The sequence below is a fragment of the Heterodontus francisci genome, chromosome 13 (genome assembly GCF_036365525.1).
Source record: "Heterodontus francisci isolate sHetFra1 chromosome 13, sHetFra1.hap1, whole genome shotgun sequence".
Lineage (NCBI taxonomy): Eukaryota > Metazoa > Chordata > Chondrichthyes > Heterodontiformes > Heterodontidae > Heterodontus > Heterodontus francisci.
This window is the reverse complement of record NC_090383.1, coordinates 75,911,179-75,938,797: the sequence shown is the minus strand read 5'-3', so window position 1 is coordinate 75,938,797 and position 27,619 is coordinate 75,911,179. Positions and strand designations below refer to the sequence as shown.

At 41.9% G+C, this 27,619-nt stretch overlaps 1 protein-coding gene across 1 annotated transcript in view; it reads left to right on the top strand.

The window, feature by feature from the left end:
• nsl1 (NSL1 component of MIS12 kinetochore complex) overlaps window positions 1-27,190 on the top strand; it is a 28,265-nt gene extending 1,075 nt beyond the window's left edge. The window contains exons 2-6 of the mRNA XM_068044994.1: window positions 12,958-13,042; window positions 17,713-17,843; window positions 20,866-20,923; window positions 23,286-23,353; window positions 25,144-27,190. Of these exons, the coding sequence (XP_067901095.1) occupies window positions 12,958-13,042; window positions 17,713-17,843; window positions 20,866-20,923; window positions 23,286-23,353; window positions 25,144-25,425 (624 nt within the window). The 3' untranslated portion in view covers window positions 25,426-27,190. The remainder of the gene's footprint in view (window positions 1-12,957; window positions 13,043-17,712; window positions 17,844-20,865; window positions 20,924-23,285; window positions 23,354-25,143) is intronic.
• The last annotated feature ends 429 nt before the right edge of the window (window positions 27,191-27,619 follow it).

The window sequence follows — 27,619 nt, the reverse complement described above, 5'->3', positions numbered from 1 at the left end:
ATTGCTTGCTGTACCTGTATGTTAGCTTTCAGTGGCTCATGAACAAGGACACCCAAGTAAGTACCTTTGAAGTTCATCACTTCCCAGTGTCTCACCATTTAAGAAATACTCTGTACTAAAGTGGATAACCTCACTTTTCTCCACATTGTATTCCACCTGCCAAATTTTGCCCACTTGCTTAGTCTCTCCAAATCAACTTTAAGTATCTTTGCATCCTCTTCACAGCTCTCACTTCCACCTAGTTTTGTGTTATCTGCAAACTTGGAAATATAACATTTAATCCCCACATCCAAATCATTGATACAGATTGTGAATAGTGTTACAACCGAGGCAGGAGCAATGCATTGTCAATTCAGTCCCATCACTCCAGAGGCCGCAGCTTATTACTAAAGTTTTCCCACCCAATCGATAAACAGCCAAATTAAACACTGTAGTAACCCCCAGAATAAAACAGACCAAACCAGGTATCTTTAGACAACGAGTTAACCATTTATTAAAAAAAACTAAATCTTAAACACTATTAAGATAAACCAATGTCTAAAAACCTTGTAACTTCTTATTTTAACCTAACTTCCCCATTCACACACATACACTCAAAAATCACGGTTAACCAGTTTCTTTTTTTGAAAAAATTATGTTTTTAAAAAAATTAGCTGTTTCTAATAAATAAGTCTTTGTGGGTTACATTCCTGATGGGTGATGTATTCTAATGTGAAAATAATCAAATGGTACTCGAAGTCTCCACGCGGATTTGATGAAATAGTCCTTCAATAGATTGGAATTCAAAACACTTCGGCTGCGGCAGGCATCAAACAGTTCTTTCAACGATGAGCATAGCAATAGGTCAACTTGAATTTTAAACCCCACAGTGTCGCTGTTGAAATACTACTTCGAATTCCAGAAGACAATCAGTCAAGAGAGATTCAATCTTGAAGCAAATACTTGGAAGTAAAGAAAAGGGATTTGGCTACCTTCAGTGATACAAATAGTCTCTTTTTTAAAAAAAAAAGGCTTTATTTTTAGGCAATTAACTTGGCCTGTAGCTCCTTGTAGAATTTATGCTGAGAGAGAATAGACAGCTCTTTCCTTCAGCATGCTTTCTGGTGAGTCTGTCAAAACTAACTGGTTCAGACTGGCTTTTGCCAGTTTTACACACAGTCAGATTGAAACATTATACCATGTGACCTCTCCTGCTGTGGCCTAGGGACAGGTGCAGCTGGCACCCTGTACTCAGTCATAAAAGCACACTGTTTCAGACAGAGTCTTAAAGGCACACTATTTTAATCCAAGGAGAAAATAAATACGGTTCTGTGACAATAGCTGGAGCCCTAGCATTGATCCTTGCAGTACCCCACTAGTCACAGTCTGCAACCTGAGCATGACCTGTTTATTCTTGCTCTCAGTTTTCTGACTGTTAACCAATTCTCAACTCATGCCAGTATATTCCCCCCAATCCCATGTGCTTTCATTTTGTTTACTAACCTCTTGTGTGGGACCTTACCAAAAGCTTTCTGAAAATCTGAATATATCTCATCCACTGGTTCCACCTTATCTATGCTGCTAGCTACATCCTCAAAAAAACTCCCAACAGGTATGTTAAACATGATTTCCCTTTCATAAATCCATGTTGACTCTGCCCAATCCTACTGTTATTTTCTAGGTGTCCTGTTATCATATCCTTTTTTATAGATTCTAGCATTTTCCCTATGACTGATGTTAGACTAGTAGGTCTGTAGTTCCCCATTTTCTCTCTCCCTCCTTTCTTGAAATAGTGGGGTTACATTTGCCACCTACCAATCTGTAGGAACTTTTCCAGAGTTTTGAAAGATGACCATCATTTTGCAACCTCCTGACCTCTTCCCTCCAAATCCAAACTCCACCATTGCCACCATCAATCAGATCCCCACTGACCTACATTGGCTTCACATCCCCAAATAGATATAATGTAAAATACAGGAGCAAAATACTGTGGATGCTGGAAATCTGAAATCAAAACAAAAAATGCAGGTCTGTGTAGAGAGAAACAGCATTTCCAGTTGATGACCCTTTGTCAGAATTGGAAAAAGGTAGAGATGTAACAGGTTTTAAGCAAGTACAAAAGCAAGGAAAGGGAGGGAAGGTCTGAGCTAGGGTGGAAGGCAGGGGAAATTAAAAGGGATGATGGTGCAAGGCAAATGGGAGTGGTAATGGGACAAGAAAAGTAAAAAGAGGATCTGGAGGATTGTAAATGGGAATCGCAAAATAATCACCCAACAGCTGCCATCTGAAAAAAAAAAAGGGGACAGGGTTTATGATCTGAAATTGTTGAACTCAATGTTGAGTCCAAAAGACTCTGAAGTGTTAATCGAAAGATACGGTGCTCTTCCAGGAGCTTGCGTTGAGCTTCATTGGAACGGTGTAGGAGATTGAGGACAGAGAAGTCAGAGTGGGACAGAGAATTAAAGCGTCAAACAATCAGAAGCTTGGGGTCACACTTGTGCACTAAACAGAGGTGTTCTGCAAAGTGATCACCTAATCTATCTGGTCTTGTCAGTGTAGACAGGCAGCATTGTGAACAGCAAGTACAATATACTAAATTGGAAGAAGTACAAATAGATTGCTGTTGCACCTGGAAGGAGTGCTTAGGGTTCTGGATGGTGGGAAGAGGAGAGGTAAACAGGGCAGGTGTTGCATCTACTGCACATATGTGTGAAGGTGCTGTGGGATGGGGAGGGGCTGTCAGGGGTGTTTGAAGAGTGGACTAGCGTGTTTTAGAGAGAATGATCTCTTCGGAATGCTGGGAAGGGAAGATCTGTTTGGTGGAATCACACTGGATGTGGCAGAACGGGCAAAGGATGATCCTTTGAATGTAGAGGTTGGTGGGTGAAAGGAAAGGACAAGGGGTGTTAACTTCCAGAAAACTTGTTGTGGAAGGATAATGCTGGAGCCTGTCTTTACCTGGTTTCACATTAATTGTACAGAGTAAAAGAATTACAAACGTGTAGCTCGTCACTCAAACCCTTCACCAGTCACTTTATTGAATTTCCTTATAAGTGCTCAAGCACGTTTCACCTGCATATAATTAAACAATTTATACAGAATTAACAAGTGGAACCCTATTGTTCTAAGAGGGAGGGGAAGGGGTGAGAGCAGAAGTGAAGGAAATGGTGTGGACATATCTAGAGTCCTATCAACCACAATGGATGGGAATCCTCTATCGAGGAAAAAGGAAGACATATCGGAAGCACTGGTATGGAAGGTGGCATTGTTAGAATAGATGAGACAGAGAAACTTGGGGAATGGAATAGAGTTCTTACAGGAAGCAGGGTGGGAGGAAATGTAATTAAGATAGCTGTGAGAGTCAGTGGGCTTATAGTAGAAATTATTGGATATAAAATCTTTGTCCCCATTCCCTCCATCATCTGAGCCCATCTTAAATTCTCTAGTCTTGCAACTTGTTCCATGTCTTTCAGTCTTCTCATTCTAGCCTTCTGTTCTATCATTGGTAGCAGAGGCTTCAGCTGCCTTGGCTCTCCTCTTTGCAACTCTCTCCACCTCTCTTCCTTGCCACCATGAAAAAACTTTTCCAACCATATCTCTTGATTCAAGATTTTGTTCAACTTCCCTGTTCTTCTAAAAAGGTTCAGGACCCTTTGGAAAATGCCTGACATTTTTCTGTGTTAAAGACATTATTAAATGCAAGTTATTGTATGTGGTCAGTTTACACACAATCCCACAAGCAGTAAAAGAGTTGAATAACAATTTTTTTTGGAGGGAGGGGCTGCTATAGCAAACCCCATAAATAGGAGGGGAGGTGTAATGGACTGGGCCTGGGTGGCAGAGGAACTATTTATAGTGGCCATATTTTCATGGAGGAGGTTTTTTGGTGGACCCTGTGAGGGGCAAAGAGAAGGGAGAAATGTTATAGGGAGCCTTATACTATTGGATGGGAGAGAAGAGGGAGAAAGTGTTTTCGAGGAATCCGTGTGTCTGGGGTTGTTGTGTAATGTTTGTGTGTTGTCTCAAACTATATACAACATTTTATAATACATATCGTGCATAAAATATACATATTGTTTGTCCTGTGTAACAGTCTATAACAGTGTTGTCCAACATACGGCCCGCGGGCCAGGATCCGGCCCACCTAAGGTTTCCATCCAGCCCGTGGGTGTAAACTTTTCCTGGGGTCGTTCCTCATCCTCACCGTTACTGGGGATGAGAAATTTCCCATTGTCGTCTTCTTACAGAGCGGCCTTTTAAAAACATTGCTATATCCGTGAGTCTGAGAGCATCGTGGATAGCACGTATAGAGAGGTGGTCACACCGCAGCTGAAGGGACTTGAGGAAGGACGGGAATGGGTGACTACCAGACAGTCCAAGAGAATCAGGCAGGTAGTTCAGGAGTCCCCTGGGGTCCTGCTTGCAAATCGGTATTCCATTTTGGAGGCTGATGAGGCTGGTTCCTCCAGGGAGTGCGAACAGAGCCAAGCTTCTGGCACCACAAGCAGCCTGTCTACACAGGACGGGGGAAGGAGAGGAAGAGCAATAGTAATAGGGGATTCTGTAGTCAGGGGAACAGATAGGCTCTACTGTGGTCGTCAACATGACACCAGGATGGTGTGTTGCCTCCCTGGTGCCAGGGTCCGGGATGTCACTGAACGGCCGCAGGGTATCCTGAAGGGGGAGGGTGATAAAGCAGAGGCCATGGTACATGTTGGTACCAATGACATAGGTAGAAAGAGGGATGAGGTCTTGCATCAAGAATTCAGGGAGTTAGGCAGCAGACTAAAAAGCAGGACCTCTCTGGTTGTAATCTCTGGATTACTCCCAGTGCCACGTGCTAGCGAGTATAGAAGTAGGAGAATAGCGTAGATGAATGCGTGGCTTAAGAGTTGGTGCAGGAGGGAGGGTTTTAGATTCCTGGACCACTGGGACCGTTTCTGGGGAAGGTGGGACCTGTACAAGCGGGACAGTCTACATCTGAACCAGAGGGGGACTAACATCCTTGCTGGCGGGTTTGCTAGTGCTGTTGGGAGGAGTTTAAACTAATTTGGCAGGGGGAGGGGACGCAGACTCCTAGCAGAATAGGGACACAGCTAAACACAGGAAAGCAAACAAGTCAGAGGGAATACAATGGAAGTAAGTTTCAAGGGAGTAAGACCAGGATGGGTGGCCTCTACTTTAATGCCAGGAGTATTACAGGTAAAACGGATGAGATAAGGGCAAGGATTGACACGTGGAATTGTGATATAGTAGCCATCACGGAGGCATGGTTGAGGGAGGGGCAGGATTGGCAGCTCAATATTCCGGGATATAGAATCTTCAGGTGAGACAGAGGAGGGGGTAAAAGAGGAGGAGGCATTGCAATATTAGTTAAGGAGTCAGTTACTGCAGTAAAGAGCGATGATATCTTGGAGGGGGCATCAAATGAAGCTTTATGGGTAGAGTTTAGGAATAAAAAAGGGACAGCCACATTGCTAGGTGTTTATTATAGACCCCCAGATAGTCAGCGGGAAATTGTGGAGCAAATATGTGTGCAATTCGCAGAGGTGTGTTAAAAATAAGAATAGGGTAATTATATTAGGTGATTTCAACTTTCCCAACATTAATTGGATAGTCACCGTGTTAAGGGCTTAGATGGAGTGTAGTTCTTTAAATGTATACAGGAGAACTTTTTAGCTCAATATGTAGAGGATCCAACAAGCGAGGGTGCAGTGCTGGACCTAATTCTGGGGAATGAAGCCGGACAGGTGGTTGATGTGTTGGTGGGGGAGCATTTTGGTGATAGCGACCACAACATGGTACAATTTAAGCTTGTTATGGAGAAAGAAATAGACAAGTTGCAAAAAAAGGTTTTGGATTGGGGGAGAGTGAATTTTAGTAAAATAAAGCAGGATCTGACCAAGGTAGACTGGAAAGAATTACTTGTCGGGAAATCTACAGAAGAGCCGTGGGGGGCATTCAAAAAGGAAATGGGGAGGGTACAGGCCCAACATGTTCCCTCTAGGGTAATAGGTAGGAGCAACAAGCCCAGAGAACCATGGATGACCAGACTCATTCAGGGTACGATGAGTAGGAAAAGAGAGGCTTTTAGCAAATACAAGGAGAGCAAATCAATGGAAGCATTAGTGGAGTACAGAAAGTGTAGGATGGAGCTTAAGAAAGCAATTAGGAGTGCAAAGAGGGGACGTGAGAAAGCTCTGGCTGGTAAAATTAGGGAAAATCCCAAGATATTCTATAAGTATAACAATGGGAAGAGGATAACCAGGGAAAGAGTAGGACCCATTAGGGACCAAGGGGGAAATCTGTGGGTGGAGCCAGAGGACATTGGTAGGGTGTTGAATGAATACTTCACATCTGTCTTCACCCAAGAGAATGAGGAAGTAGATATGGAACTCAGAGAGAGAGAGACTGTGAGGTTCTTGAGCAAATTGTCATAGGGAGTGACAAGGTATTGGAGGTTTTGGCAGGCTTAAAAGTGGACAAATCTCCAGGTCCGGACGATTTGTGTCCCAGGATGCTGTGGGAGGCGAGGGTGGTGATTGCAGGGGCTCTGACCCAAATTTTTAATTCCTCTCTGGCCACTGGGGAGGTGCCAGAGCACTGGAGAACAGCTAATGTGGTCCCACTATTTAAGAAAGGTTGTAGAGATAAGCCAGGGAACTATAGACCAGTGAGTCTCACGTCAGTGGTAGGGAAACTATTGGAGAAAATTCTGAAGGAGAGAATCTATCTCCACTTGGAGAGGCAAAATTTGATTAGGAATAGTCAGCATGGCTTTGTCAGAGGGAGGTCATGCCTAACAAATTTGATTGAATTTTTTGAGCATGTGACCAGGTGTGTAGATGAGGGACGTGCAGTTGATGTAGTTTATATGGATTACAGCAAAGCCTTTGACAAGGTCCCACATGGGAGACTTATCAAGAAAGCAAATGCACATGGGATACAGGGTAACTTGATAAGGTGGATTCAAAATTGGCAGCTGTAGGAGACAGAGAGTGATGACAGATGGCTGTTTTAGTGACTGGAAGCCAGTGTCCAGTGGCGTGCCACAGGGATCTGTGCTGGGTCCCCTATTGTTCGTCATTTATATAAAGGACATAGATGACTATGTGGGGGGTAGGATCAGTAAGTTCGCGAATGACACAAAGATTGGCCAAGTGGTTAACAGTGAGGTTGAGTGTCTTGGGTTACAGGAAGATATAGACGGGATGGGCAAATGGGCAGAAAAGTGGCAGATGGAATTTAACCCTGAAAAGTGTGAGTGATACACTTTGGAAGGAGTAATGTGACACGGAAGTATTCAATGAATGGCCTGACACTGGGAAGTTCCGAGGAACAAAGGGACCTTGGTGTATTAGTCCATAGATCTCTGAAGGCAGAAGGGCAGGTTAATAGGGTGGTGAAAAAGGCATATGGGACACTTTCCTTCATCAATCGAGACATAGATTACAAAAGCAGTGAGGCCATGTTGGAGTTGTATAGAACTTTGGTAAGGCCACAGCTGGAGTACTGTGTGCAATTCTGGTCGCCACATTATAGGAAAGATGTGATTGCACTGGAGGGGGTGCAGAGGCGATTCACCAGGATGGTGCCTGGGATGGAACATTTAAGCTATGAAAAGAGGTTGGATAGGCTTGGGTTGTTTTTGCTGGAGCAGAGAAGACTGAGGGGTGACCTGATCGAGGTGTACAAGATTATGAGGGGCATGGACAGGGTGGATAGGGAGCAGCTGTTCCCCTTAGTTGAAGGGTCAGTTACAAGGGGACACAAGTTTAAGGTGAGGGGCAGGAGGTTTAAGGGGGATTTGAGGAAGAACTTTTTTACCCAGAGGGTGGTGACAGTCTGGTTTGCACTGCCTGTGAGGGTGGTAGAGGCGGGTTGCCTCACATCCTTTAAAGAGTACCCGGATGAGCACTTGGCACGTCATAACATTCAAGGCTATGGGCCAAATGCTGGCAAATGGGATTAGGTAGACAGGTCAGGCGTCTTTAATGCATCGGTGCAGACTCGATGGGCCAAAGGGCCTCTTCTGCACTGTATTATTCTGTGATTCTGTGATATCAGCTGCTGATATAGGGAACAGCCGTTACCCAACAGACTCTGGGTTTTCCAAAGTCAGAACCCGCCAGCAAACACCAAGTCTGTTGGAAATGGCCGTTCCCGATATCAGCAGCGGACACCTGTGAAACTGACAGCATGATGTTTTTAAAAGCTGAGGGTTCCGTTCTCTGCAACTGAGAGGGGGATGGGGGGGACAGAGGGAGGGGGAGAGAAAAGAGAGAGAGCACAAAGGGGGTGGACAGAGAGAGCAGGGAACACTGAGCAAGCAACGCTGAGTGGGGAACACGGAGCGGGCAACAGGGAACACTGGACACAAGGGGTGGAGAGGGGGGAGGAAGATACAGAGAGGGTGGGTGGAGAGAGACGGGGGTGGGTGGGGGGAGAAAGTCAAAGAATCATTTACTTGTGGCACAGAAGGAGGCCATTCTGTCCATTGAGCCCATGCTGACACTCCACAGACCTCTGAAGTCAGCACTCCCTGGCTCGATTCCCGTAGCCCTGCAAGTCTATTTCGCTCAGTTCGCCATCCAACCTCCTCTTGATGTCATTGATCGTCACTGTTTCCACCATCCTTGTGGACAGCTTGTTCCAGGTCATTACCACCCACTGCGTAAAAAAAAAAAAAGTGCTTCCTCATATTTTCGCTGCATCTTTTGCACAAAACTTTCAATCTGTGTCCCTTAGTCCTAGAGGGGGGTGGGGGGGGAGAGAACGAGACCCCCACACACAATGTGTAGGGAGAGGGCGGAGGAGAGAGATCAGGGTCTCTCCTGAAAGATGGACATCTATCCAGAATACTCTGCATTGCTACATCGTGTGCAGGCAGAGGTTGACTGCTTGTACAAGTAAAAATAATGCCAGGTATGTCACTAAATCAGTTTTCAATATAGTGACGAAAAAGTAAGTCAATAAATTAGTCATCCCATTTAAAGCTTCTTCACAAAAATGCACTTTTGATGTTTTTATTAGTAAGATAAATTTTTAATGCCTTTATCATTTGAAATTTGCTGACCGGTCCCCCCGGGGCTGAGCAAAAATCGTAATGTGGCCCTCTGCCTGAAAAGGTTGGACAGACCTGGTCTATAAATATATAATCTGTCATGTTATGTTAAGCAGTATGTATATACTTAGTGCAAGGAGAGAGCCAACTGTGTAACAGCCCCGACAACCAATTTTATCTGCAGCACCTGTGGAAGAGTCTGTCACTCTAGAATTGGCCTTTATAGCCACTCCAGACACTGCTCCACAAACCACTGACCACCTCTAGGCGCTTACCCATTGTCTCTTGAGACAAGGAGGCCAAAGAAGAATATACTTGGTGTTTTCAGTAATGTACGTGATGTAATGCCTTATATAGGCAATGTGTATATTGCAATGCATAATGTTCTGAATGTAATAATTTCTATTCAATATAATATATAATGTCTGGTGTAAATGCAATGTCAACTTTGTACTACCACTGTATAATATACTGGATGACTGTACAATCTTCCAATTCATTCACAACTCCTTAGATACTGAAGCAGTCCATGTCCATATGCAACAAGACCTGTACAACATTTAGGTTTGGGCTGATAAGTGGCAAGTAACATTAGCACCACACAAGTGCCAGGCAATGACGATCTCCAACAAGAAAGAATCTAACCATCTCCCCTCGACTTTCAATGGCATTACCATTGCTGAATCCCCCACTATCAACATCCTGGGGATTACCATTGACCAGAAACTGAACTAGAGCAGCCACATAAATACTCTGTTACAAGAGCATGTCAGAGGCTGGGAATTCTGCAGTGAGTAACGCATCTCCTAACTCCCCAAAGCCTGTCCACGATCTACATGGCACAAGTCAGAAGTGTGATGGATTACTGAAATAAAAACAAGAAATGCTGGAACCACTCAGCAGATCTGGCAGCATCTGTGGAAAGAGAAGCAGAGTTAACGTTTCTGGTCAGTGACCCTTCTTCGGAACAGTTCCTGCCACTGACCCGAAACGTTAACTTTGCTTCTCTTTCCACAGATGCTGCCAGACCTGCTGAGTGGTTCCATCATTTCTTGTTTTTATTTCAGATTTTCAGCATCCGCAGTATTTTGCTTTTATTTTAGTGTGATGGATTACTCTCCACTTGCCTGGGTGAATACTGCTCCAACAATACTCAGGAAGCTCAACACCATCCAGGACAAAGCAGCGTACTTGGTCGGCACTTCATTCACGACCTTAAACATTCACTGCCTCCGCCACCGTGCACAGGTGGCAGCAGTGTGTACCATATATTAGAGGCACTGCAGCAACTCACCATGCCTCCTTTGACAGCATCTTCCAAACCCAGTACCTCTTCCACTTAGGAAGACAACAGCAGTAGACACATGGGAATACCACCTTCTGCAAGTTTCCCTCCAAGCTGCACACCATCCTGCCATGGAAATACATTGCCGTTCCTTCACTGTTGCTGGATCAAAATCCTGGAACTCCCTTCCTAACAGCACTGTGTGTACCTGTACTAGATGCACTGCAGTGGTTCAAGAAGGGCAGCTCACCATTGCCTTCTCAAGGGAAATTAGGGATGGGCAGCAAATGCTGCCCTTGTCAGCAATGCCCACATCCCATGAAATAAATTTTTTAAAAAATGAAAGATGTGCTTGGTTAGTCTGTATAGTGTGTATATACACTATATAGATATTTCACCATGCTATGGTGTATGCTACTCTCCAGCTATTAACAATCACATCAATAAAAGATTACTTGCACTGATAATTACTAGAAATAACATTCTGGCACATTTAATGACAAATAATGTGCAAGCGCACCAACTTCACGAAAATCACAGGAGGTAAGGGCAAGATTCCATTTTCATAGCTTAACACCAGAGCATAACAAATTACCCTTGTGATTCCATGGGGTATATCTTCCTTGCTACAAATTGCTGTCTAATTTGAACATTAATAAGGCCATGAGACATGCTATTTTTTTCAGCAAATTCATTGGAAAATAGGAACAGGAGTAGGCCATTCAGCCCCTCAAGCCTGTCCCACCATTCAATGAGATCATGGCTGATCCACGACCTAACTCCATATACCTGCCTTTGGCCCATATCCCTTACTAACTTTGCTTAACAAAAATCTATCTATCTTAGATTTAAAATTAACAACTGTTCTAGCTTCAACTGCTGTTTGTGGGAGAGAGTTCCAAACCTCTACCACCCTTTGTGTGAAGAAGTGCTTCCTCACATCTCTCCTGAACGGCCTGGCCCGAATTTTTAGACTATGCCCCCTAGTTTTAGAATCTCCAACCAGTGAAAATAGTTTATCTTTATCTAGCCTGTCTTTTCCTGTAATACCTTGAAGACTTCGATCAGGTCACTCTTTAACCTTCTAAATTCTAGCGGAAACAGGCCTAATTTGTGTATTCTCTTCTTGTAACTTAACCCCTGTAGTCCAGATGGCATTCTTGTAAACCTACGTTGTACTCCCTCCAAGGCCAATATATCCTTCCTAAGGTGTGGTGCCCAGAACTACTCACAGTATTGCAAGTGGGGTCTATCCAGGGTTTTGTACAGCTGCAGCATAACCTATGTGTCTTTATACTCCAGTCCTCTAGATATAAAGGCTAGCATTCCATTAGCCTTTTTGATTATTTTCTGCACTTGCTCGTGGCATTTTAAAGATCTATGCACCTGAACCCCCAAGTCTCTTTGGACATCCACTGTACTTAACCTCTTCCCATTTAGAAAGTACCCTACTCTATCCTTCGTTTGGTCCAAAATAGATAACCTCACACTTGCCCGCATTGAAATCCATCTGCCACAGTTTTGCCCACTCACCTAGTATGTCAATATGTCCTTGCAATTTTATGCTGTCATCTAGACTCTACAATGCTGCCTAACTTTGTATCATCAGCAAATTTGGATATATGACTTACTATGCCATCATCCAAGCCGATAATGAATAATTGAGGCCCCAACACAGATCCCTATGGGACACCACTCGTCACATCCTGTCAATCAGAGTACTTACCCATTATCCCCACACTCTTGTCGCCTACCACTCAACCAATTTCCTAACCATGTCAATAATTTGCCCTCAACTCCATGGGCTTCTACCTGAGTTAGTCTCTTTTGTGGGACTTTATCAAATGCCTTCTGGAAGTCCATATAAATAACAACCATAGACATTCCCCTGTCCACTACCTTAGTCACCTCTTCAAAAAATTCAGTGAGATTTGTCGGGCATGACCTTCCCGTCATGAATCCATGCTGGCTGTCCCTGATTAACTGAAATTTTTCTAGGTGTTCAGTCACCCTATCCTTGATTATAGACTCCAGCAACTTGCCCACCACAGATGTCAGGCTAACTGGTCTGTAATTTCCTTGGTTCCGCCTTTCACCCTTCTTAAAAAGTGGAGTGACATGTGCAACTTTCCAATCCAGAGGGACCTCTCCTGAATCTAGGGAACTCTGAAAGACTATAGTTAGGACATCTACAATGTGCTCCCCTACTTCCTTTAACACCCTCGGATGGAAACAGTCAGGTCCTGGGGATTTCTCACTCTTTAGTTCCATTAATTTCCTTGTTACTGATGTTTTACTTAAGTTAATTGTATTAAGTCCCTGTCCCCTATCGGCTATTAATTTTTTCGGGACTTCCAGCAAGTTATCCTCCTTTTTAACTGTAAATTCTGAGGCAAAGTAATTGTTCAACATGTCTGCCATTTCCCCATTACCAATGACGGTATCTCCATTTTCAGCTTTTAGTGGGCCTACATTGCTGTTGACCACCCGTTTTCCCTTTATGTAACTATAACATTTCTTTGTATTGATTTTGATGTCCTTTGCAAGTTTCCTTTCATAATCCCTTTTATTCCAGCCCTATGTAGTGAATTATTTTCAACTTGAACCTGTGCCATAATTCTTTTTGCAGATATTTGAAACTGCAGTTCAGGAGAATATCCTTGTCAGTGGGCTGTTCTGGCACGAAGTCTCCGAGGAAGAGGAGCTGAGATCTGGTATGGAAGTAAATAAATTCAGTTCAATTTTCTTTGCAATCTCTAGATTGGAATCAAATTGTAATGATAAGGCAGATGTTGTGCTTTAAGAGAAAACAAAACTTTCCCATGCAATCTGATCACAATTCTCCTGTATCCGTTCATCTTTGGTTTTGTTTAAATAAATCTAGGAAGGGTGGCATTTTCTCTTCATCATTCTTAAATTCCTTTTTGCTTCCCATTATCTAGATAAATAAAGCAAGACCTGGAGGTTGAACAGTGAACCTTTGCAATAGTGATCCAGTTTATTGAAAATATAGCACCTGTTGCTTTTTCAATGTGGAAGAATATACATTGAGGCTGAGGCTCAGTCTATAAATTAACAGACACATTTCATATTTATTTAACATTATTCACATAAGTGAATAGTCTTTGGTGCAAATAGTATATTTAAAGTAACTGAAAACTTTACTATTTGCCTCAATGTCAAAATAGCAGAAATACTTCTACGGCATTATCACTTAAATTGACCCTAGAACAATGATTGTTCAGTTAAGTGGCAAAAACATTAGCATAGCAATAGAGAAATTTAGCCTAGTCTGTCCTGACTAGGATCAAGTCAGCCCAAATATACCATTCAAAGTCGTTGGAAGACATCAAGGACATTTGAAATGGTATCTCATAACTACATTAGCTGGGCAAGTTGTCAATTGCATATGTTTGAATTGAATGGAATTGTTTGATTCATCAATCTGTTAATGCCTTAATACTTTACGTGACTTGTTTGTTGGATCCCCGTCCATGTACTCATTACTGAGCTTTAAGGCTTGATAATAACCTGCTCTGCCTCCTTTAAGCTCGCTCCAGAACCTTGATCTCTTTCACCATATCCTTCACAGGAGCCAAAACTGGACACAGTAGTTCAGATATAAATATATCATAACCTTGCATGCTTTAATTATTGTACTAATAATTTTTGACTTGATTGTCCTAACTGTACAACCAGAAACCCTATTTTCTTTCTCACTAGGCACCTTAAGCTGCCTATGCCCATTTAATTAATGATCCCTCAATCTTTTCTTGATCCTTTGTCTTTAATGGTTACCTCCTGGACAGCTGAAATTTCCTAAACCTTAGTGTTTGACCTTGCGCTCATCCACATCGGATGGCATCTTCCACACAGGCCCATTCACCTAACTTACCTAAATTTACTGTCCTGCTATAATAAAAGCAAAATACTGCGGATGCTGGAAATCTGAAATAAAAACAAGAAATGCTGGAACCACTCAGCAGGTCTGGCAGCATCTGTGGAAAGAGAAGCAGAGTTAACGTTTCGGGTCAGTGACCCTTCTTCGGAACTGGACCCTTCCGAAGAAGGGTCACTGACCCGAAACGTTAACTCTGCTTCTCTTTCCACAGATGCTGCCAGACCTGCTGAGTGGTTCCAGCATTTCTCATTTTTATTACTGTCCTGCTATTGGTTTGGTTTGAAATATTAATCCTTACACACTTTTTTGCATCATATTTGAGTTTAAGAAATGTTCCATTTAGTCCCTTCCTAGATCATGAGCAGCAATGGTTCCATTACAGCACCCTGCAGAACTCCATCCATAACCAGTCCCCAATCAATCCACTATTATTAACAACCCCCTGCTTATGCAATTCCAGCCGGCTAGCTATTCTATAATCCCATGAGATCTAATTATTCTTAATAGTCATCTAAGCAGTACTTGAAGATCCCATGGCACTATTTTGAAGACAAGCAGGGGAGTTATACCCGGTGTCCCAGCCAATATTTATTCCTCGATCAATGTCACAAAAGAAAATTATCTGGTCATTATTACATTGTTGTTCATGGGAGTTTGCTGTGTGCAAATTTGCTGCCGCCATTTCCTACATTACAGCAGTGGTTACATTTTAAAAGTACTTCTTTGGCTGAAAAGCTTTTTGAGATGTCCGGTGGGCATTTTAATTGCTATAAAATGCAAGTCTTTTATCAATTGCTTTTGCAAGACAAAGGAATATACAACATCAACCATCATGCTGATGTTATTCCTACATTAAAAAGGGAGATCGAACAAACGTAGGGAACTATATACCAATTAGTTTAACGTCCGTGATAAGAAAGGTAAAGGACTCTACTCAAAGATGTTATAGAATGGTCTACATGGATTTCAAAAGGGAAGATCCTGCTTGACACTTAGAAGTACCAAACAGTAGACATGAGCTGAGATTTTCAAAAGGCCTTCAATAAGGTGCCATTTTGTAGACTCATAGTCATAGAGTTATACAGCACAGAAACAGGCCCTTCGGCCCATCATGTCTGTGCTGGCCATCAAGCACCTAACTATTCTAATCCCATTTTCCAGCACGTGGCCTGTAGCCTTGTATGCTATGGCATTTCAAGTGCTCATCTAAATACTTCTTAAATGTTGTGAGGATTCCTGCCTCTACCACCTCTTCAGGCAGTGCATTCCAGATTCCAACCAACCTCTGGGTTGAAATTTTTTTTCCTCAAATCCCCTCTAAACCTCATGTCCCTTACCTTAAATCTATGCCCCCTGGTTATTGACCCCTCCGCTAAGGGAAAAAGTTTCTTCCTATCAAACCTATCAATGCCCCTCATAATTTTGTATACCTCAATCATATCTCCCCTCAGCCTTCTCTGCTCGAAGGAAAACAACCTCAGCCTTTTTAGTTTCTCTTCATAGCTGAGAATGCTCCAGCCCAGCCAACATCCTGGTGAATCTCCTCTGCACCCTCTCCAGTGCAATCACATCCTTGGTGCCCAGAACTGTACACAGTACTCCAGCTGTGGCCTAACTAGCGTTTTATACAGCTCCATCATAACCTTCCTGCTCTTATATTCTGTGCCTCGGCTAATAAAGGCAAGTATCCCATATGCTTTCCTAACCACCTTATCTACCTGTGCTGCTGCCTTCAGTGATCTATGGACAAGTACACCAAGGTCCCTCTGACCCTCTGTACATCCTAGGGTCCTACCATCCATTGTATATTCCCTTGCCTTGTTAGTCCTCACAAAATGCATCATCTCTCACTACTCAGGATTAAATTCCGTTTGTCACAGCTCCGCCCATTTTACCAGCCCATCTATATCGTCCTGTATGACTAAAGTCAGAGCGTGTGGAATTTGCATAAATGGCAGAATGGATAGCTAGCTGACTACAAAACAAAGCAGAAAGCAGTAGTTAAAGGTAGTCATTGAGACTGGTGGAAGGTGGGAAGTGGTGTTCCACAAAGATCAGTGCTGGATCACTGCTCTTCAGCATTTACATAAATGATTTGGATTTGCGAATCAGGAGTACAATTTCAAAATTTGCAGGTGAGGGCAAATTGGGGGTTATAGTTAATACTGAGGAAAACTGTAAAATATTAGAAGACTTTAATAAACATGCAGGACAGACACATAAATGGCAAATTAAATGTAATATAGATAAGTGCGAGGTGGTGCATTTTAGTAGGAGGAATAAGACCACTTACTCATTGGAAAATAGAGTCTAATTGGGGTGGAGGAGCAAAGGGATCTAGGGGTACACATTCACAAATCATTATAAGTAGCAACAGAAGGTAACAAGGCCATAAAAATTAAAACAAAACACTTCTGAGTTCATTTCTGGGGAAATAGAATTGAAAAATAGGGAAGTTCTCTTTAAAGTTGTACAAAACCTTGGTAGACCACACTTAAAGTACTGGCCACCATATTACAAAAAAGGAGATAGAGGCACTGAAAGCTCAAAAATATTTACAAGGATATCAGAGCTGAGAGGTTATAACTAGCAAGAAAGTCTGGACAGACTGTGGCTCTTTTCTCTAGAAAAGACAATGCTGAAGGGTGAACTTATAGAGGTCTTTAAAACTATGAAGGGGTTGGATAGGGTAGATGCAGAGAAGATGTTTCCACTTGTGGAGAAGGCCAAAATTAGGAGCCATAAATATGAGAGTCACTAAATTCAATAAAGAATTCAGAAGAAATTTTTTTTACCCAAAGAATGGTTGCGTTTGGGGGGAGTTCGATAAATATATGGGGGAGTGGGAATTAATGGAAGAATATGCAGTTAGAGTGGGAGGAGACTTGTGTGGAGCATAAACAGCAGAGACCAGATGGGCCAAATGGCCTATTTCTGAGCAGCCATCCTATGTAACTGGGCTGTCTACAAAGTTTATTATTACTGTGTAGCTAGTATGCTTTTTATATATTTTAATAGTGAAGCAACTACAAAAACAGCATTAACATTCAGCAGCAGAACATTACTAATAGAGCTGAACCTGAGTTTCCTGGTTGTAACCAACTATTTAAATGATTTTTGAATTATTTTGTAAGCCAAAATGTTGAATTAAGTGCCACCATAATATCATTGGTTTTCTTTATTCCTGTCTCATACTTCCAACTAAGCAATCTGTTAATCAATCTTGATTCAATTCTGCTTCTGGAAGATCAAGCAGTTGCTATTGACTCCTCTGATCATAACATCTCCATACTTTATTAAAATTGTGTGCTAGGCAAACCCATGTGATTTTTGCGGTTTTTATATTCGTTACGGTCTCTATAGAACCTGATTTCAACAGGCTGATTGATCAATTCCAAAAAGGCAATATTGTATTGTTACTATCTGGCAAATGAATACTGTGCCTTTTTACTAAATGTCCTGATATAACAATTTTATTTCCAGGTAATGACATAAAGAGTTTAGATGATGATTTAGATGAATGTATCAAAGAGACAGCCTCAAAACGTAAGCAGTTTCCAAGGAAGATTGTTGGACATCTTGTTAGCACCATGAAAGCAGAAAGGGAGTCACTAGTACGTTCATATTCTTTTTGTATCTTTTGTCTTGGAATTCAGTTTGTACTGATTTGCTACAGATATGTTGAATACTATGCTTTATATGTGACAGCAACTAACTTCTTCTGTACTTGGTAAATATATTCAGTTGTATACTGTTGTTGAAACAAATGAGGGAGAACTGCTTTAATTGTTGATTATGCAGTAAATCCTTTCTCCAATTAATGATGGGTATATATGTTAAAAGGGGCCAGTCCTCCAAACTCAACAAGGCAGTTTTGTCAAGTCAGTATCAAATTGCAGTATTTGCAGTACCCAATTTTGGCACTGGAGGCCATTATAAATGCATTGACTTCAAACAATTAAATGGTGGATGTTTGAATTTAAGAAAAAAAGATAGATTAATGTTGGGGAGATGGATACTAAATTAGAACAGGACCTTTTTGTATGTGCTCCTAAAAGGAGTAACTCTTGGTACAAGCATTTATCTCTAAATCTAAAACACAGTATCTAAAATTTATTAACCTTAAGTCTTCTGTGTTGCTATTTTCATTTACGTTTTCCAACTTGTCCCCCATTTGCATTGAAACCTTGCATTGTTCACATCAAATTGCACAAAATATGTGGTGGTTTCTGACATCATATTGAAAATGTGGGCTTATCACAAGGGTTTATTTAGGATTTTATAGTGATTTAGTTCACTCCTGATTTATAGTCTAATTTCTCTTCAAGAAACCCAGAAAACCATATATCTTAATTCTTACAGTGCACTTTCCTAGACACATGGCCACAAGTTGTGATGGAGCTGGCTGTCACTTTGATTTATTTGCATAGTTTTACCCATTAGGTGGAACATCTCGGCCTGGAATTTGCTGTCAACACGAAGGAATAGTGCTCGGCATTCGCCTCGCTGACAACTGCCCACAGGCCTCTTGCAGGCTTGTCAGCAGAGATTTCCTCTAATCCGGCAGTGAGCCTGAATGTTGTCCAGGTCTTGCTGTGTGTGTTTCATTATCTGAGGAGTTGTGAATGGAACTGAACACTGTGTAATCATCAGAGAGCATCCCCATCTCTGACCTTATGGTGGAGGGAAGGTCATTGATGAAGCAGCTAAAATTGTTTAGGCCTAGGCCCTTGAGGAGCTCCTACAGTGATGGCGTGGGGCTGTTGGCCTCCAACAACCGCAATCATCTTCCTTTGTGCTAAGTATTACTCTAGTCATTGTAGAGTTTTCCCCTAATTCCCATTGACTTTATTTTAGAGTACAGGTTTTCAGCACCACAGCCGGGATGTTATGGGCGCCTATAGCCTTTGCTGTATCCAGTGCTTTCAACCCTTTCTTGATTCATGTGGCATGAATTGAATTGACTGATGACTGGCTTCTGGGATGATGGAGGCCAAGATGTACCATCCACTCGAGACTTCTGACTGAAGCTGATTGCAAATGCTTCAGCCTTGTCTTTTGCACTCGTGCATTGGGTTCTGCCATTATTGAGGATGGGGATGTTCATGGATCTCCACTGGTTGGCCCCCTGGCTTGATGGTGATGGTAGAGTGAGGGATATGCTGGACTACAAGGTGGAGTACAATTTCTGGTGCTGCTGCTGATGGCCCACAGCGTCTCATGGGCACCCAGTTTTGAGCTGCTAGATGTGTTCTGAATCCAGATGGGTTTTTATGACAGTTGGGTAATTTCATGCTCACCATTACAGCTACCAGCTTCTTTTTCCAGATTTATTTAACTGACTTTAAATTCCCCAACTGCCATGGTGGGATTTGAATTTATGTCTCCAGATTGTTAGTCCAAGCCTCCGGATTACTAAAATAAAAGCAAAATACTGCGGATGCTGGAAATCTGAAATAAAAACAAGAAATGCTGGAACCACTCAGCAGGTCTGGCAGCATCTGTGGAAAGAGAAGCAGAGTTAACGTTTCGGGTCAGTGACCCGAACGTTCCGAAGAAGGGTCACTGACCCAAAACGTTAACTCTGCTTCTCTTTCCACAGATGCTGCCAGACCTGCTGAGTGGTTCCAGCATTTCTTGTTTTTACCTCTGGATTACTAGTCCAGTAACATAACCACTTTGCTACCATTCCTGGAAATAAAGATTGTGAAGCATGGAATGATGAGAAAGTGAAAAGAGACAGGCAGAAAATGTTTTTAAAAATGTATTTTTCTTAAATCTCCAACATTAATTTTCTTCTGAGGGAATAAGAGTCCACGCTTATTAATGTTAAGGGCCAGAGAGGTGGTACAGCACTTTTTGTACTATTTAAAAACTCCCTTACTCCTGAATGTACTGGCCTTAACGTTTTCAAACGTCTTGATGCAGAACTAGTAGGCAAGTACAGCAAGTTCATGCCTTCAGTGATTTCAATGCCGAGTCCATTTATGAGCACTGAAACGACAAACTCTATTGAGGCGCAGGGTATCTGACAGCAACTTCTGACTTTACATGTTTAATTGTGCATTTGTGTACTCCAGAATTTGCTGTCCAATTTGCTGCATAGTAAGAGTGAGTGCTGATAGCCTTGCTGTTATTACTGTAAAATCCAGACCTTTGTGATTAAGCGGACATTGCTTTTATGGGAAAGAGAACTTATGCAGTCTGCTTCCTGCTGTAACACATGATACTGAAAGGAAGAGTTACAAAAATATTTCTTGTGCAGTGCGCTGTTGACGTATGGAATGCCTTAGTCGAATCAGTGAAGAAAGCAGAATGTGTAATAGCTTTTAAAGGGGAACTAATTAAATATTTGAAAAATAAAAGTCTAAACTGGTATGAGGAAGAGAAGGACTAAGGCGATAGCTCTTCCAACGAGTCAGCTAAAGCACAATGGGGCAAATGGCATTCTGTGCTGTAAGGTTCTGTGATTCCTGTTAGTTGGTACGAGTATTAGAAAGGTCTGCAATTTTGACCACTCTACTATTCAACCTGTAGGAGCTTAAAAGTGAACCAGAGGGGTTACTTTGATATTTAAATACTTTAACTGTTTACATATAGTTTCATTACTGATAATACATATTTCATTGTGTGCAGAAGCTTTATCAGCCTACAGTATCCTCCCAAATGAAACCAGAAATCCAACCAGAACAAGGTAAACATGTAACAATTGTATTTTTGTTTCAGTCTCCAATGCCTTCTCCAGTTTCTAGGCTCCCCACTGAACCACAACCCAATAGATATATTCAAATATTGTTTTATTGGGAAAATTAAAAATGGAAATTAGCTGTCTTTGTGGGTTGGTGTCATGCTTTTCTCTCTCCTTTTGCTCTTCTCAAAGATTCATCTGGGACCATGCACCAATCAGTACTAGAAGGTGTGGTACATTGCCAGCTTCTCCAGCCACTACCTTTCCTCCTCTTAGCCAGCTACTGAAGGATGAATGATTTTCCTTCATTCTTTTGGGGAAGGGCAAAATGGAAATTCCAACAACTTGCATTTATATAGTGCCTTTAACAAAGTAAAAGATCTAAAGGTGCTTCAAGTGAGTGATATCAAACAAAATTTGACACTAAGTCACATCAGATAGTAGGACTGGTGGCCAAAAGCTTTGACAAACAGGTAGATTTTATGGAGCATCTTAAAGGAGAGAGAAGTAGGATTGAGAAGTTTAGGGATGGCATTGCAGACCTTCAGGCCTTGGGAGCTGATGGCATGGCCTGCAATGATGGTGCAAAGGAAATCTGGAATGCAGGAGAGGCCAGATGTGGGAGGGTTGTAGGACTGGAGATGTTGCAGAGATGTAGAGCGACAAGACCATGAAGGGATTTGAAAAGGGTGATGATTTTAAATTCAAGGCATTGTTTGACTGGGAGTCAACGTAGGTCACTGAGTACAGGATGTTATACACCAGAAAACCAGGTAGTGAAGGATAGAACTGGAGCCAATTTTACACACTTTTTAGATTTAGATATACAGCACTGAAACAGGCCCTTCGGCCCACCGAGTCTGTGCCGACCATTAACCACCCATTTATACTAATCCTACACTAATCCCATATTCCTACCTCATCCTCACCTGTCCCTATATTCCCCTACCACCTACCTATACTAGTGGCAATTTATAATGGCCAATTCACCTATCAACCTGCAAGTCTTTTGGCTGTGGGAGGAAACCCACGCAGACACAGGGAGAACTTGCAAACTCCACACAGGCAGGACCCAGAATTGAACCCGGGTCGCTGGAGCTATGAGGCTGCGGTGCTAACCACTGTGCCCCTTTTTATAAGCATTTATTTACAGAGATGCACATTACAAGCATGCATCTCCTAACCTAACCATCACAGTTTCAGTCTGTTCTTATTCGGGGCATAAGTGAATCTCCAGTTAATACCCACAACCTGCACACAATTAATGTACAGTTAACACATGGTTGATGGGTGAACAGGAGTTAGTGAGTTGGGATATGGGTAACATATCTTTGGATGAGCTCACGTTTACAGAGGGTAAAAACTGGGAGGCCAGCCAGGAAAGCATTGGAATAATCGAGTCTAAAGGTAACAAAGAAGTGGATGAGGATTTCAGCAGCAGGTGAGCTGAGGCAGGGGCAGAGATGTGCAATGTTACAGAGGTGGAATTAGGCAGTCCTGGCGACAAATAGGACATGAGCTCTAAATCTTAACTCAGGGTAAAATAAGACACCAACATTCTGGTTCAGCCTCATAGCGATCAGAAAGAGGGATCAAGTCAATGCCTATGGAGTGGAGTTTGTGGTGTTGACCAAAGACAATGGCTCTCGTCTTTCTAATATTTAGTTGAAGGAAACTTCCACTCATCCAACACAGTGTTAGACAAGCGACATGACAAATTGGAGGCAGTATAGAAGTCAACCAAAGTCGTTGTGGTGAGGTAGAGCCGGGTATCATCGGCATACATGTTTTTGGACAGTGTGGCCAAGGGGAAAGAGTGAATGAGAAATAGGAGCATTAGGGCAAATATTGGTGCTCTTTTCTTGTTTATTCAGATGTCCATTTTGAAAATAGTGATATCACAATCTTTTTGTTACATTTTTTGCTAACTTTGCTCATTGTACAGATAGCATTCCATATTGTTTCTGATCTGTCAATTGTATAGTGACCATTTATTTACACAGTTTGACAAAAGTGGTTTTGAATGCTTAATATAGCTGTAGTTTAAAAACTTGTAGTCAAAAGACAATGTGGAAACTGAAACAATTGGTGGGTAATAAATACAAATGGGTTAGATGGATAATTATGGAGTTCTGTTCGATTATCTTTGGGGTCAGGAACTATTTATTCAGAAGACTATATGGGTACTCTGTGCATCCATTTAGGGTAGGTAATTTTTGTGGAAGGATTTGCATTTGAGGCATGGGTCTGCTGAACGGTTTCCTTCTGATTTAGAAAAATCCTGAACCACAGTAATTATCAAGCTATCTTGGTGCTTAATGTAGATGACTTTTTTATCTAATGTATTTTGCAAATGCATTTTTATTAGTATACAAGGAGACACAAGTGATGAGAGTTGCATCAAACATTTCTCAAGATATGAGTGATATTATGAAGGTAAGCATTCTAGAGCAATCTTTATATTTTTAATTCTTCTATCTAAAGGAAGTTCAGTCAGCAGTTTTACTTAACAAATTTCAGGAGTTTCAATTTTTTTGAACTGTAAGATCTCAACTGGAGCCTTTGGAGGAACTGTTTATGAGCACTTTGATTTAGACAACTTTGGACAAGTTGTCTTACCTCTAGACTGGTTTGCCTTAGGTTGGACTCCCCCAAGGTGCTATTCTAATTCCATCTCCAGTACAGTGTTCTTAGCTAATTATAATACTGTGCTATTAAAAAAAGTTTGCATTTGGTTGTTAAATTGCCTTAAAATGAAATGGATAGTTGGGAATTATTTAAACTGGCTGTGTTCACATACATATGTCCAGTGTTGCAATTGTGTATGTATCTATCCATGCTGTGGATGTAGCAAAAAAAACTTCTAAATTTTGTGTGTGTGTGTATTAATTGGTTGTCTGAGTCCCAGGATGTATAGTTCAGTTTTAATTAATTCAGTGCTTCCTTTGCTGCAGTACTTAATTTTTGCCAGCAGCTAGAAGTGTTCACATATTTTTAAAATTTACACAAATATTTACCTAATTTTAACCACTAGGTGGTAATTTTAAGAAACCAAGAACTACAACTGTACCCATGTACAGCTCCACCCAGTGACTGAAGTTGTTTAGTAAAACAATATGTCTCATTATTGAAGTCTGTTACAGTGGCAAGAATTGAGTACTAATTTTGTGAAACTTCTTGACTCGGCTCATTTCAAAGGAACTTTCTGCTAAAATGAAGTGAAAAGGTTGAAAAATGCAAAAAGTAGACTTGCACCCTCAATAGCTCAATGAGTAGTTGAGCCTTACTGACCAATAAGGTGCCAGGTTCAATCCCTAATTTTTGCTGCGTTAGCTGATATCAGCTAGGGTGCATTAATTGGCTTCAGCAACAATGGGTTAGTCAGCTGGCATGGCTTCCTACTGTTCAGTGGCTGCTGCTGAAAGTGAGCATGTGGAGAAGGTGTTCCGAAGAAGGGTCACTGACCCGAAACGTTAACTCTGCTTCTCTTTCCACAGATGCTGCCAGACTTGCTGAGTGGTTCCAGCATTTCTTGTTTTTATATGTAGAAGGGATTGTGTTTGGCTGTAGTTATGGTACTGGGCTAGTATTCAGATCCTACAGTGGCAAGTTGTGAAATTGAATTCAATAAATCTGATTATTTGTGGGCTTGCACCACAAATTAACCATGAAAGCTGCCTGATTGTTGGAAAAACCCAACTAGTTCACTAGTCTAGTTTAGGGAAAGGAACCTGCTGTCCAATCTGGTTTACACGACTCCAGCCCCACATCATGTGATTGATCCTCAATATCCCCAGGGCAAATAAGGATAGGCAGTAAATATTGCCTTGCCAGTGTTGCCCACATCACAAGAACAAATAAAGTTTATTTTCTGTAAATGCTCTTGAAGCTTATGTGAATAAAAGTTAGTTGAATGTGATTAACACTTGTGCAACTGTACCCATTGAGGAATAAGTGCCTTCAGGAAGGTAGGATAATTGATGAGGTTAGGGTGAAGATTACAGTTTAGATTACAATTGCAATTGGATTATGGGTAGGTTTAACAATGAGTGGTTGCTACAGCCAAATGTTTACAATTACATGACCTATAGGTAATATATCAGTTTATCAAGTCTGAAGGTCATTAAAGGATTTTCTATAATGTACAGCTTAATTTCTGTAGTTCTTGCCGGTGTGGATAATTGTGATGTAAAAGTACTAATAACTGTACCTTTTTGTCTCCCAAGCATTTACCAACATTTATGAAGAAAGCCGAGGGACTTCTGCAAACTCTAAGTCTCGTTCCCATTATGAAGCAGTCCCAAACAAATAAGGCAATCTTCTCGACCAACACAGAGATGTGCTTCCAAAATAGCAATGGACAAGCTCTTCCATTTGGAAGAACAGATGCAACTCCCATAGAGACTGATGAAAGGAAATTACTGAAGAATCGTAGCTCACACAAGAGGAAAATAGATTCTTATGTTAATGAGCAATACCCAAAGCGAAGACTGCATCTCAGCCATTAAACCTGCCAAATGTTCAGTGTCAACAGACAACTTGTACATTTCTGTATATAACTTCTGATTTTTTTTAATGTTTCTAGCCAGGTTCAATGAAAGACAATTAGCACCTCAGTTTGGAAGTGGTTAGAGTAATAGCAGAGGTGCATGACCAAAGTCTTCTATTCATACTAACTAGGTGTGCAGCACTGAGGAGGGGTCTAAAAGTGAGGGAAAACAAAATGGAAAATTAAGTAGTTTTAAGAATTGCCTAAATAAATACAACTTAAAATAGATTTGCCATCTTATTTAGATTTGTAAGAGATGATTGGCTTAGATTTGATATTGAGTTTAATTTGTTCTTTAGGTGTTTTGTATTTCAAAAAACTCTACTTAATTCTATTTAACGTTGCAGGGAAGATTTTTTAAAATGTGTACAAAATGGCTTAGTTTTTGATTTTTTATTTTTTCTCTGCTTTGTCAATTTATTCACTTTTAACTAAACCTATCTGATATTCTGTTCTAGCGTAATGTATATTGTGACTGGCCAGAATTTTACGTGGTGATAGAGGCCCCGCCCACCGGCTTAAAAGTCAGGGGCGAGCCCACCTCCGCCTGGCCTGGAAGCCACACATCAATTTGTCTGGGCCGACGCCCTTAATCAGCCTCAGGTGGAACCTCTGACCCTCTGAGGCAGGAAGTCCCACCTCCAAGAGCTGCCGACCAAACAGCGAGCTGGCAGCTCTTCAGTTCCAGCAGCACCACTGAGATTGGTGGCCATTGCTGGGACTGCACCCACACAGGAGCAGCAAGATGGAAGAGGCCCTGTAATAGAGGAGAGTATCACCAGCAAGGCCCCACACAATCGGCTGGGCCCCGACAAGGCTGGAGGCAGTCTCTTGAGAGGGTGAGAGAAGGTACACCAGAGGGGTTGTCTTGTGCAGTGTGGGGGCCCCTCCATGGGTCACAGGTTACCCGAGTGCCCAGGTGCTACTGGATGGGCGGGCCATTTTCAACCTCCCCCACTCCTGATAAAATGGCAATGGGGCAGGTAGGCAACAGGAATGGCACCTCCCACTCTGTTTTACACCAACCCCCCCCCCCCCCACTTCCAGCCAGCTCCCAGGGGTGGGGAGGGTGTAAAATTCTGGCCTATGTACCAGTTCTTCACATTCAACAAATGAAGATTCAGGTGAAGTAAACTTGTATAAATGTGGTATGGAATATCTAAACAAATGAAAATTAATACATTTCATACAGTTCATTTATAATAGAGTTGAATTGCTACTTTCTAACTCGAATGTCTTTTGTGTGAGATAGGTTTGTTTGTGTGAGATAGGGCGGCAGAGTGGCGCAGTGGTTAGCACCACAGCCTCACAGCTCCAGGGACCTGGATTCGATTCTGGGTACTGCCTGTGCGGAGTTTGCAAATTCTCCCTGTGTCTGCATGGGTTTTCGCCGGGTGCTCCGGTTTCCTCCCACATCCAAAGACTTGCAGGTGATAGGTAAATTGGCCATTGTAAATTGCCCCTAGTGTAGGGAGGTGATGGGAAATATGGGATTACTGTAGGGTTAGTATAAATGGGTGGTTGTTGGTCGGCACAGACTCGGTGGGCCGGAGGGCCTGTGTCAGTGCTGTATCTCTAAATAAATAAAAAATGTGGCATAAATTTAACTGTACCTACTGATTTTTGTTAAATATTGTAAAGGTCAAAAATTGTATATCCAATGACACTCTTTTTGCTTGTTTTCAACCTTTTTATGATTTTAAATAAATTTAAGGAATGTGATACATATTGTAAATCTACAATTTTCTTAGTTAAAAGCTAGCAGATTTTCCATGACAGAGGGCACAATGCTTTACAATGAGAACATTGTAGCTTTTTTTATTAGTTCATGGGATGTGAGCTTTGCTGGCAAGGCCAGTATTTATTGCCCTTAAAGATGTTGGTGAGCTGCCTTGAATAGCTGCACTCCATGTGGTACTGTTAGGGAGGGAGTTCCAGGATTTTGACCCAGCTACAGTGAAGGATAGATGATATAGTTCCAAATCAGGATGGTATGTGATTTGGAGGGGAACTTGCAGGTTGTGGTGATCCCATGTGCATGCTGCCCTTGTTCTTCTGGGTGGTAGAGGTTGCAGGTTTGAAAAAAGCTGTTGAAGAAGCCTTGGTGAGTTGCTGCAGTGTATTTTGTAGATGGTACATAACTGCTGTCACAG